Source organism: Parasteatoda tepidariorum, chromosome 4 (assembly GCF_043381705.1).
Source record: "Parasteatoda tepidariorum isolate YZ-2023 chromosome 4, CAS_Ptep_4.0, whole genome shotgun sequence".
Lineage (NCBI taxonomy): Eukaryota > Metazoa > Arthropoda > Arachnida > Araneae > Theridiidae > Parasteatoda > Parasteatoda tepidariorum.
The window spans coordinates 79,776,962-79,789,171 of record NC_092207.1 but is presented as its reverse complement, the minus strand read 5'-3'; the positions used below and the strand labels follow the sequence as shown (position 1 = coordinate 79,789,171).

Below are 12,210 nucleotides of genomic sequence, written 5' to 3'. Positions count from 1 at the left end.
ATGACATCCAATGATTTAGTGAGTTATTTAAAAAAAATTTCAAATTCTTTTATTTAATGTTTTCTAATTTGTAGAAAAATAATGAACCATCTTCTAGGTTTGTAAGAAATGAAGAACAAAAAATAAGTATTGTCTTCTTATTTTGCGAAAGAAATTTTTTTTTCTCTAAAAAAATTTTGTTCCTCATTTCTTAGTTTTATATTTTATAGTCCCAAAAGCTTTGATTTAAATAGTTTTATTGTCAGCAATTAGATTATTGAAACTTAAAAGCTGTAGTTAGCTAAATTTTGAGTCTTGAATATCTTCCAAATTAATTTTTTTATCTTTTGAGCATAGCCAGTCAATGTGCATTGTTAATGAAATTTTTTTCTTTCTCTTAAAAGGACTGAAAGGACATCATGGACTATTAATCATCATGGACCAGGGAAAAGTTGTGTAATGACTAAATGTATGAAAATTCTGTTATTTTTATTTCGCAGGATGTTGGAGATACACTTCATTTGCTTTTATTGCAAATCGAAAAAAATAATAGCTATTTGAAATGGAAAAGTTGGGTTTGCTTTGTAATTTTTTAGAAACCATTAGTGCTATTTGAAATCAGTGTTTCTCAATCTGTGTTGTCTATATATTTTTGATGCTATTTCGTTTTGTAGCATTGGTTAAAAAATTTTCTAATAATCTTTGAAATGGTATTAAATTTGCATTTTGAAAATTAATTTATGTAAAGAATTATTATTTCTTTAAAATAAATTAGAAAAAATGAAATAAGTAACTTAATATTGCACGGAAATTGATTAAAATATATCTTGAAAATTTAAGTTCAGTCGATTTTTTTTTAAACATTTAAACTTGTTACTATATTTAACTTTTCTATATTATTTTATAAACCATTTTCTTAAGTTTTAACTAATTTTGTTGTGTTTTGTATTTACTAAAAAAAAATTGAGGAACTCTGGTTTATATAAATTGATAAAGTTCATTTGGCAATGACGTTAGTTTTCACAACTTTATTTTTATTGTATAGGACGAAGATAATATGGATACGGAGAAAAAGGAACCGACTCATTTCTCCGAATTAGATCCTAAAACAATAAAAGTAAGTTTAAATAAATGTGGATTTAAGACTTTCCTTATCTTTTTGAAAATTTGTAATTTGTATCGCCTCTTTTATGCTTAGTAATTAATTAGAATACCTATAAACTATGTATCTTGGTTTGATTGTTCTTAAATGTATAAGTTAAAACAATATACGCTTAACTATACATGTTTGAAACTATACATTAAAATTAGATTGTAATAAAAGCACTTGTATTAGATTGTAATAAAAGTGCTTGTGTAAATAATTTCAAGCAATAGCTGTTTTATGAAAAAATGTTTTTTCTTCAGTAGTTCTCTGGTAATTCTCAGTAATTCTCTGTAAATATATATGAAACAAGTACATTTTTTTAGCAAGATTAGACTATCTTGTATAAAGATATACCAGTGTATCATTGTACTCTTCTATATTATTTCGATTAGCAATTTTAATACTTGCATATTTTGAAAATATGTTCATTTTATATCTATACCTTATAATTTGACTTATTTTAAGCAACGACCTTTTTGGACAAAAATCGTATAAAAATTTTGTTTCGAAACAAAATTATTTTTACATGAAAGAGTTTTTTCGAAAACTATTTTTCTACACAGTTGCCACCATTAATCAGAAACTTAATGTCATTTTTCATAATATATTATTAACATTATATATAAAAACAGAAATTAAGATCAAAAATTTCTAAGTATAATAGAAACTATATTAATAGCATTCCTCTTTATCCAATTTTAAATTGAATCGAACAAACATTGTTACTTTGTTGAGTTATTTTGTTTAGAAAAAAAAAAACATTTAAAATTGATTAAATGTAAAATTTAATCAATGGATTCAGTTTTTACATAATCTAACACTTAAAAGCCTTTTTAAGCTAAGCTGGACATTATATTGAGAGGCTATGTAAAAATTATGACGTTGATTTTAGAAAAGTATATTACATAGGAAGTGAATCTTTAGTTCCTTATACATATCGATAGAATTCTGAGTTTGCTGTTGTAAATGCTACTGTACCCGTTCTCTGAGAACTGCGTATAGATTAAAATCATTCTTATCTAATTGTAGTAGATAAATTAAGATTAAATATAAATTTCTATAATGTGAAGAAGATATTGTAAAGAAGGATTAATTTTATAGGTGAATGATTTGAAAGATGAATTGGAAGCTCGAAATCTTAGTACAAAAGGTCTGAAGTCTCAACTTATAGCTCGATTAACTAAAGCTCTCAAGACGGAATCAGAGAAGGAATCAGAAGAAAAAACTGAAGAGCAAAATTCTGAAGGGAATGAAGAGGAAGCAGTTGAAGAAATTGAAGAAGAAGAGAAAAAGAAAGATAAAGTATGTTATTTTTTTTAATGAGTCAATTAAGAGCAATAGCTCTATTCATTAATAGTTTCAAAATATTAATTAGTGCTCAATTGTTTAGCTCAGGGACTTTCAAATCCTAACTTTTCATGTTACGGTACCTTTGCAAGTCATATAATATTAGCTTCCGGTATAATTATTATTTAATGAACGTATGTTTCATTTATGTAAGACTATGAAACAGAAGTGGTGACACTATAAACATCTTAAAGTATTAAGAACACCATGTTTTTTGAAAAGCCAATTAAGTTTCAATAATTTTGGCTGTATTTTTTTATCATAATTATAGTTGTATTTAGTAAAAATATTCTACATGATTTAATAGCTAATAAAATGTCCCCAATGACAAAAATAAACTTGCACCAGCTTTTGACATTGTTTGTCAGGTTTCAACAGTTAGTGCCAGTTTTTGACGTGTCATGTCAAAATCCAACTCTGCCTTACTTTCAATTTCTTCTATTTTTTCCCCTCTAATTTATTTAACAGTGTTAAATTTAATGAACTGGACGAACAAGTGGGAAACTTACATGGCTAGTGAATGATATGATGATGACTAAAATATTGCTCCACAATGAAAATACATTTTCTTTTTGCTTTTTCCTGAATTTTAGAAGATTTGTTAAAAGTCAACTTGGTTAAAATTTTAAGACTAAATGAAGAAGTTAGTCTTAAAGTTTTACTTTTAACTTATAGGGAAAACCCCAGTGTAGGTCTTTGAGTTTTACTTCCATTCTCTAGATTTTGCCTGATTTTATCATTTTGGAAATTGAAAAAGAAAGAAGGAAAACGCTTTTGTAATAATGTTATTGTGGCAACGTTGTGCTTTAAAACATTAAGAAAAAAAAAACATGTTCTATTTATTTATTATTGCTAGCAAAAAATTAAATGTGGAGGACAATAAAAATTATATAATATGTAAAGAAAAATGCTTTGCCAATCAATGTTTTAGTTCTGATAACTGAAGTAGTTAATAAATATTCATTGTAGGATGAAGAAAAAGTATCCAAAGAAGATAAAAACGTAGCTGATAAACTAAATCTTCCTGAATCACCTTGTATATTAGTTCAACCTTCTAAAACTGCAAAGAGTGGTAAATTCGATTGTGCTGTTATGTCTTTATCTCTGTTGTTGGACTACAGGCAAGAAGACAACAAGGAACATTCTTTTGAGGTAAATTTTTAAAATTTTTTATGTCAATGCAAAGATATACAGGATGTATAGGGTGGCCATAATTAAATTAAATTTGTTTAAAGCCTAATATTGAGAAAACTGCCTAACTAAACTTCACCAAATTTGCAATTCCTGTTTAGATAAGGTAATTTGATTTTTAACGAAATTATAATGATGCCGTAAATCTATTTTTGTTTTAAAATAGACTTAGCTTATAGAAAATTAACATTTACATGAATTTTAATATTGGAGTCATATTTACATTCACATTTGCATTTTACATTTACATTTTATGAAACACATTAGCAATCATGTTGCTTCTTTGGAGTAGCGTGCTGTAGGCAGATTTTAAAATTAAAATGAGGTTATTTCAAGTTTGTCATACATCTCTGAAGAATGCTTAATATTGCTTACAAATGAATGGCATGCAACTTAGTTTAGTAGGACTTAGTTTTGTAGGACTAGTCAGAAGGATAAGTATATATTTTACTCTAAAATAGCCTTACAGCACCATTTTAACCCCTTTATAAAAACCAAGTTACTCTAGTCTAACTAGTATTTACTACAAATTTGGAGGAATTAATTTCCACAGTTTTCTTGTTGTCGGGCCTTAAACACCTCTACTAAAATTATGGCCAATCTATCGAACATATCTATGTTAAAAAGGAAAGAGACATAATAGTACCTAATTCTGAATCAGACTACTGTGGAACTTGATTTTTGATTAATTAAATATTCTAATGTACTGTGTTATTTTCATCTATTTTTTAAAAAAACTTGATATTCGTCTCTTTCTAGCAGGTTATTTTCAGATGATTATTATTGAAATTAAGATTTTCTGAAGACCAATAGCATAAATCTTATAAATTAAAAGATTGTACTTACACTGTATTGTACTTACTGTATAATTATTTATTGTGTATATTTTTGTTTAAGGTTTCTCTTTTTGCTGAATTATTTAATGAAATGATGATGCGAGATTTTGGTTTCTGCATTTATCGGAGTCTCGTTGAAGCACCCGAAATCAAAGATGATGACAAAGTACGATTTTATTTAAATTCTTCAAATCAGTTTTGGACAGGTCTATGTCATTACTTTTGTTAAAATAAATTTAGGTTGCCTTAATGTTATGTGGTTCTTATAATAAAAATACTTCTAATTGTTTATTTAGCATAAATAGAAATTTAGGAGCAATATAAATCTACGACACATTTAAAAAAAAATAAAATCAAAAGAGCATTTTTAAAAGTCTTTTTGGTGAAAAATACCATGATTTCCTTGTAGGTAATAAGATCACACCTCAGAGAAAACTTGAAGAACCTATGAAGGTGAAAGGGCATAAAATTAGTTAAAAAAATTAGGAATAAAGTTATACTAAAACTTCGATAAAAGTAGTTAATTATCTGGAAAAATTGTTGAAGATTCTGGGTCTTTTTACTGAAACCTCTTTTCATAATATTTGTAATTTTCTAAGGCTAATTCTTCTTTACTGTTAATACAGCAATTATGGATTAGGAAAAAATTAGGTAGTCTAATGCTTGAATAATTTTTAAAAGGCAATTCTATGCTTATTTCAGGGTTTCTTGGTAGTTAATGATAAACAGCTTTTTTTTGTAATTTTTTTAAAGTGCTGAAAATTATAACTCTAGAGTTTGATTTGATAGCATATTTTGATGTTGGCATATTATAACTTGTTAACACAATCCATGTATTGGTATATTATATTTTGTGTACACATTAGGTAGCATATAGAAATATAATGAAGTTTAAATTGATATTGAATTGTATTTTATGACTTATATTTTTTATTAGTGTATTTTGTCTTTCAATATAATTAAGTTTTCTTAATTTATGTATTGCATTGCTGAGTGTATAATTTTTTAGAATTGTATTTCTAGGTAATCATGAAAAACTTAGGAATTTCCCCCCCTGTAATTAAATAGGAAACTGGTTAAGTATTTTCATGCTATTCACTTTATTAAGTGAGTAACATACATTAAACAGGTTCAGACTTTATTTACTTACATGCATGAATAGTGTGCTTCTTCACAAAAATGATTTCAAGACATGGATCTTTAAATTTTTTGTCACAGTTAGATGGATACAAAAATTACATTTAAATTTAAAAGATTTAATGAGATACATGGATGCGGCATTCTTGGGAACAATTAGTTGGATATTTAACATGCCAATAGTGCATATATAACTGTGTTATGTAATTTGTTATTTTTCAGAGTTTAAATTGCTTGAAATTTTTTTACCTAAAACTCATTGATTTTAACACTTAATTAAAAAAAAAAAAAAAAACGAGTTATGTCAAAAATATTTTTCATGCAGCATAATTTATAAATATATTGCTATGGTCATGATTATTTTAAAAGTCTGATTGATATTGAAAGCTTTTTTTCCAGAGAAGTAATGAGGGGGAGTAATGTAAGTAAATTATTATTTGATGGTGAAAACAGATTAATAAATAAATAAAAAAAATAAAATAAAAAAAAAATAAATTAAAAAAACACAATATGAATAAAAGTGATATAAAGCTTTTAAATTATAACTTTCCATTGGTTGTATGTAAGATATAAGCTTGAATAAAAATAGACTATGATTTTATTGATTTCATGATTAAGTTGTAATAGTTTAATATTTTTTAGCCATTTGGAGTTTGAAACATTAATTATTTTAATTATAATATTATTTATGAATAAATTTTAAAAACAATATTATAATTTAAAGAAAAATATTAAAGAAAAAAAATTATGATTCTTACCAATTCTGGTTTTTACTGAAAAATTCATTTCATTTGATTAAACTACTACTCTGGTCTCTGTTCTTTTTAACTCTCCATTTCTCTCTATTTTCTTGTTAATTATTTTGAATGCAAATTCGAGGGATCAAAATTTGATATTGTGATTATTATTATTATTCAAAAATTATCTACATTGTTAATGATTTTTTTATTACATGCCTGTATATAATTCCAGTTTTAAATTTCATTTAAGGATAAAAAGAAATTTGATAAGAAAGACGACAAGAAAGATAGAAAAGTAAGTTGAATAATTAATATATTCGCTAAATAACTATCATACATTAAATATTTCCAAAGTTATAATGAAAAAATGAATTGTTGTTAGGCTCCTTTGCTAATTTTTTTCTTTCCCAATTTGGAATTACTCAGAATCAGAGAGTTAGATGGCTGGAATTTTGAGATTTAAAAGTTACCAGGATAATTTTAAGTTGCTGGGTCATTTTGTCGAAAAATATGGCAAATGTATTTGAACACCATGGTGCTGTATTTTACTGATGAAAGGAAGTCACTTTGTCTGAATAGTATTTTTATATATCCACTTTTACACATATTTCATTAAATAATATTTTCTTCTAATAATGTTATGAGGGGAGATCTTAGATTAAATTTTTTTTAGATTGATCCCATGAAAAATATTAACTCTTCTCTTTTATTGATTTAAATGTTTTTTCATTGTGATCTTTAAAAAAATGCTTCTTCTTTAGCATATTGCCACCAACATCATTAAGACTTTTTGAAGGTCTTTGTTGTTTATATTTCATATCTTTGATGTTATCTAAACTTGGTTGTTTGACTACATTGGGATGAATAAAAATAAATTGAAAAACATTAAATATATATATTGGGTAAATAGCTTTCTAGTAAATTTTATTAGCACATTAAATTTTTTTTTCTAGTAAATTTTATTGGTAAATTTTATTAGTATAAAACTTTAAGTAACTGTTGCATTTCACTTATGTAAACATTCTGTAAGTTTTCTTACATTCATTACAAAAAAATGTTTAGAAGTAGCTTGAAACAAATTGGCAAAAATACTCATAAAAAATGATTTAATCGGCGAGAATGCATTTCTAAATTATCACAAAACCAATATCTATCGCATTTGTTGTCGCATAACCTGTACTGAGTTTTATTAACCTTCTGTTGATCCTCATTGTTAAGAATCCCCTTTTACTAAAAGGTTCGAGGGTTTGGTTAGCTCTGATAAGTTTGTATTGTTTTGTTGTAAATTAACTGATTTTAAAATTTGGTGTCAAAATATTTGGTATAAAAATCGTGAAAGTGAAATTGTTATGCCAATTTAGATTTTTTGTGTTAGTTTTCCAGTATTCTTTTTCGAACCAAGTATTTCAGATGTCTTAAGACAACTTTTATATTTTTCATTTTTTCCCACTCCCCCAATTTTTTCCCCTCCTTATTCATTGGGACATTTATAAACAAACTTGCCCTTATCAGTTATACTTGCAGATATCTTGTTGAATAGTCATTTGAATATAAATTATATTTATTTTATTCAATTTTTAGTGTTAAATTCTGAAAGTGCATTTATTTTTTTACGCACTGCTTAATAATTTGTTTCGAAGGCTCTGACCTGCACCAGGCTGTTATGCTACTGACGGATTTTGTATACTCTTGTAAAAAACTTTTATTTTTTGCATTCCATTGGTTCTGTAAAACAAGAAGTTATAACTGAGAACCACTAAAAATAATTGTTCCACTGATTAAAATTTAACATTTTTAGAATATAATTATTGGGCATGTATACTACTTGTAAACTTTGTTCTTCAAAATAATTCCAATGCTCTTCTATTAACTTTTCTAAAAAAAAAAAAAATCGTATATTTAAGTTATTTTTATTTCTGAAGTATTTTGTAAATTACTTATAAGTGTTTTCTTAGGAGGATGAATCTCGTCGTAAAGATGATTTAAATGACAACGAATCTGACAGAGATGAGGATGAATCTGATGACGATGACTTTGAAGAAGACAGACGAGATAAAGGTAAATGTTGTAGTTTATTACTTAAGCAAAACGTTTCTGTTATAAAACCTGCTATAATTTTGTAGCTAACTACTACTAAAGTTAGTGATAATTACAGAGCTTTTAATTAAGCTTTTTTTTTAGTTTTGGGTGTTTCTGAACCAATAGTAACAAAAAAATTTATTGATATTTTGAAGATGAAAAGCATTGTGTTGGTTAAATAATTTTTTAATAATTGTATAAAACTTTTATAAATACTAATGCTGTAATTATGTAACTTAATCTCTTTTTTTTTTGCTTAAAGATGCACTGAGTAATTAATTCACATCCTTTTTATGAAAATAAAAAAAAAATATTATTTTCAAGAATGGGAAAATTATTTAAGCAATATTTTCTAAATATTACTGTTGAAAGTTTTAGAATCGATATTTTGCATTAAATTTAGCATGTAAAAGAACTATAACTATTAATTTAATTTAATTTTATTTATTATTGTCACACATTTATTAAATTACATTAAGTAAAGGAAAAATTTCACCTGGTGTTTAATTATAATTTCAATTTTGTGATATCACACACAATCAAAATGTATTATTCAAAATTTTTTGCTTTTGAAAAAGTTTTATAATTTCAATGAATTCATTCAACATGAATGATAATTAAATTTTTTTATAACATTATCTAATAACATTATATTTTATTTAGTTGCTATTAAGAGAAATCCATTCTGTCATGTGTAGTACAGCTGTTCTATGTAACTTCAAATAAATATTTCTTAAACAAAAAATTATTTAAATTTCACTGAAGAATAAGGAAATTAAGAAAAGTTAGTAACTTCATCTAAGTGCAGTTGATTAGTTGATCAAAATAAAGTTTTATGGCTTAAAGTTGATCTTAAAAAGACAGTTTCAACTGCACACCGTGAGTATCTCAGAATATCAATGTTTGCCATTCAACAGAAGCAAATTTCTTAACTGCTTGAAATTCAATTAATTTTATCCTTTAACTGTTAAATGTCATTGGTCTTAGTATCAGAATTTTTTAATATTTTTTTTATGTTTTGATCTCACTTTTCGTGGAATAATGTTGTAATAATAAAAGCAAAGGATGAAATATCAATAGAAATAATTAAATCCATCACAATCATTTTGCGAAATCAATTGTGATAGATTTAATTATTTCCAGCAATATTTTATTTTTAAAAAATTTTATAAGTTAAAAATAAGCAATTTCAAATTGAAGATGAAAGTGATGAATTTAGTTGATTTTGAAGAATGCCTAAAGAATATTCATAATTTTAACCTGTTAATTTGTAATTGCTCGTAATTATAAACCATTATCTCAAGACTATTCACCAAAATTCTGTAAAGCTTAGCTAATTTTTCATTATTTTGTTTACAGATAGAAAAAAGCGTCGTAAAAAGAAGGTTCAGATGTATACACATGATCCAAACTTATTACTTTCGTTTGTTTACTTTGACCAAACCCACTGTGGATTTTTATTAGAAAAAGATGTTGAAGAAATATTTTTTACTCTAGGCCTAATGTTATCACGAGCTCAGGTAAGTTTAGATTTATAATAAAAGGTCTACTTTAATTGTAAAGCATGGTTATTTTATTGCTTCAGTTTAGATCCCTTGAAATGGTAATGAATGATTTTAGAAATGTTGTCAATTTTTCAGGTCCGGAAGTTGATACAGAAAGTCTGTAAACGGGAAATGTTTTGTTATCGAAAGCTAACTGATCGCCCACTCGATGGAGAAAAGGTTATTAAAACAGATTCTCAGAAGATTAATCTTGAAGATTTAGCAGCTGGTAATTATTTAACTCCTTTAAATTTTTGATGTTTTAACTGTTTCTCGTTTACTAGAATTTTATTATTGCTAAATAGTGCAGTTAGACTGAATTGCAAACAATTATGTAATTATTAATTTTAAATATTCTAATAGTTTATTATTAAAATTCTGCTTGGTTAAAAGTTCTACTCTATGTATTTTTTTTAAAAACTTTTATATTATTCTACGATTAGTTTTATAAAATTTATAATAAATTAGCTATTACTCTGCTTGTTTTTGTTAAGTATGAGAAGTTTTAAATTTTTGAAAAAAGTACTTGTGGTATTGTTATTTTCTGATCAAATATAATTCTAAATGAATGAGCTGACTCATTCTCTTTATCTTTGTTGTTAATTCTTATTATAAAATAAAAATTATTTGACTAATTAAAAAATTGTATAAACTGAAGCATGATTTTTCTGGACAAAAATCTTTAATGTACTCTTGTGTAGGTTAAAATTTCCCATGTTTTATCATGTTATTTCAATTCAGTTATATGATAACAAATTTGTGTCTACTAATAATATTGTATAAAATTATAAATAGAAAAAATAAACATAAGCAAAATGCTTTTAATTTTATTTGCATTTTCTTCAATTTTTTTTCTACATATGTTTTGATTCCTCTTAACTACATTTGTGACAGAATTTAAATATTTACTATTTTATAAAGGTATTTTTTTATTTTTGTTTGATACTTTAGTTTGCAAAATTTTAAATTTTGCAAATGTGTGCATTTGTGATAGAATTTTGCAATTAGTGATAGAATTGAAATATTTACTATTTTATAAAGGTATTTTTTTTATTTTTGTTTGATACTTTAGTTTGCAAAATTTAAAATTTTGTTCTTATATTTTCATTTTAAATGAGTAAGTGTTTTGAAAGAATATCAAAATTTGATTGAAATTTTTTTGACTTTTTAAATTTTTTTTATAAAGAAGTGAAGTGAAAGTATGTGTCTAAATCTTTAAATTATCTGATTGTTTTATATACTTTTGATTTTAAACTTTTTGTTATAATTCATAAATTATAAAATTTTTCATGAACATTTGCACATAAAATAATCTCAACTTAGAAACAAAAAATTAAAATTTTTATTGCAGGGATGAGATTCTTCCGCGGATTCGCGGATTTCCGCTTTTTTTCAGATTTTTCCATTTTTCCCGCTGATTTCCGCGGAAATTTTTTTTGCACAAGTTAAAATATTTTATGAAGAATTTAATTTTCCGCGAAGTGAAAGTATTGAAGTCCTCATTCCTCCCACTGAAGTTTCTCTAAAAATCATTTCCCTGGAGTAAAACTGATTTAACCTTCATAAAACACCCCCATAGTATCCTCAGTACCAGGGCTCGAAAAACCGCCCGTCCTCGGCGGTCAAAAATTCCCCTCGGACAACAAATTTCTCGAATCCAGCGTCCGCGCGGACGGCCATTTTCCCGCTAATTTTCGTGATTCATTTTCAAATTTCGTTATCTTACAAGAGTCTAGCGCCTTACTTCTAAAATGACCCTCTAATCTCGAAATACAGCAACATCAGGGGTCTGTCCAGACATTTTGTGAAAGGTCCGTTTTTCGTGAAATTGTGAAAAAATTACTCACATTCTTCCGTTTTTATGAATTTGTGCAAATAGGGTCCGTTATTACAAAAAAAAATTTTTTCAAGGAGTTTTTAAATTGTATAGACATACAAGATTATGCACAACACTGTAAAATTGTAATTAAAAAAATTAAATTTTAAAAAATAAAAAATAAATAGCAATTGCTGCTTCTAAATTAGAGATGCAACATACAAATATTTGGTATTTAGCCTATACTGCTGAACGCAGAATATTCATTTCGGACGAATAATGGAAGAATCGTCTGCCGAAGACAAAACTTAATTCGTTTACATCCATCTTTCTTGTTTTCTGCCCTGGAAAGGGTTTATTCGATTAACAAAATAATAATGAAGATAAACAAATT

The 12,210-nt window shown here is 25.8% G+C and overlaps 1 protein-coding gene across 1 annotated transcript in view; it reads left to right on the top strand.

Annotated features, from left to right (window-relative positions):
- LOC107437864 (cell division cycle and apoptosis regulator protein 1) overlaps positions 1-12,210 on the top strand; it is a gene marked incomplete in the record, with an annotated part of 36,602 nt that overhangs the window by 22,684 nt on the left and 1,708 nt on the right. Inside the window, 8 exon segments of the mRNA XM_043041553.2 lie at positions 1,025-1,096; positions 2,228-2,428; positions 3,443-3,625; positions 4,562-4,666; positions 6,628-6,672; positions 8,333-8,435; positions 9,816-9,976; positions 10,097-10,229. Coding sequence (XP_042897487.1) covers positions 1,025-1,096; positions 2,228-2,428; positions 3,443-3,625; positions 4,562-4,666; positions 6,628-6,672; positions 8,333-8,435; positions 9,816-9,976; positions 10,097-10,229 — 1,003 coding nt within the window.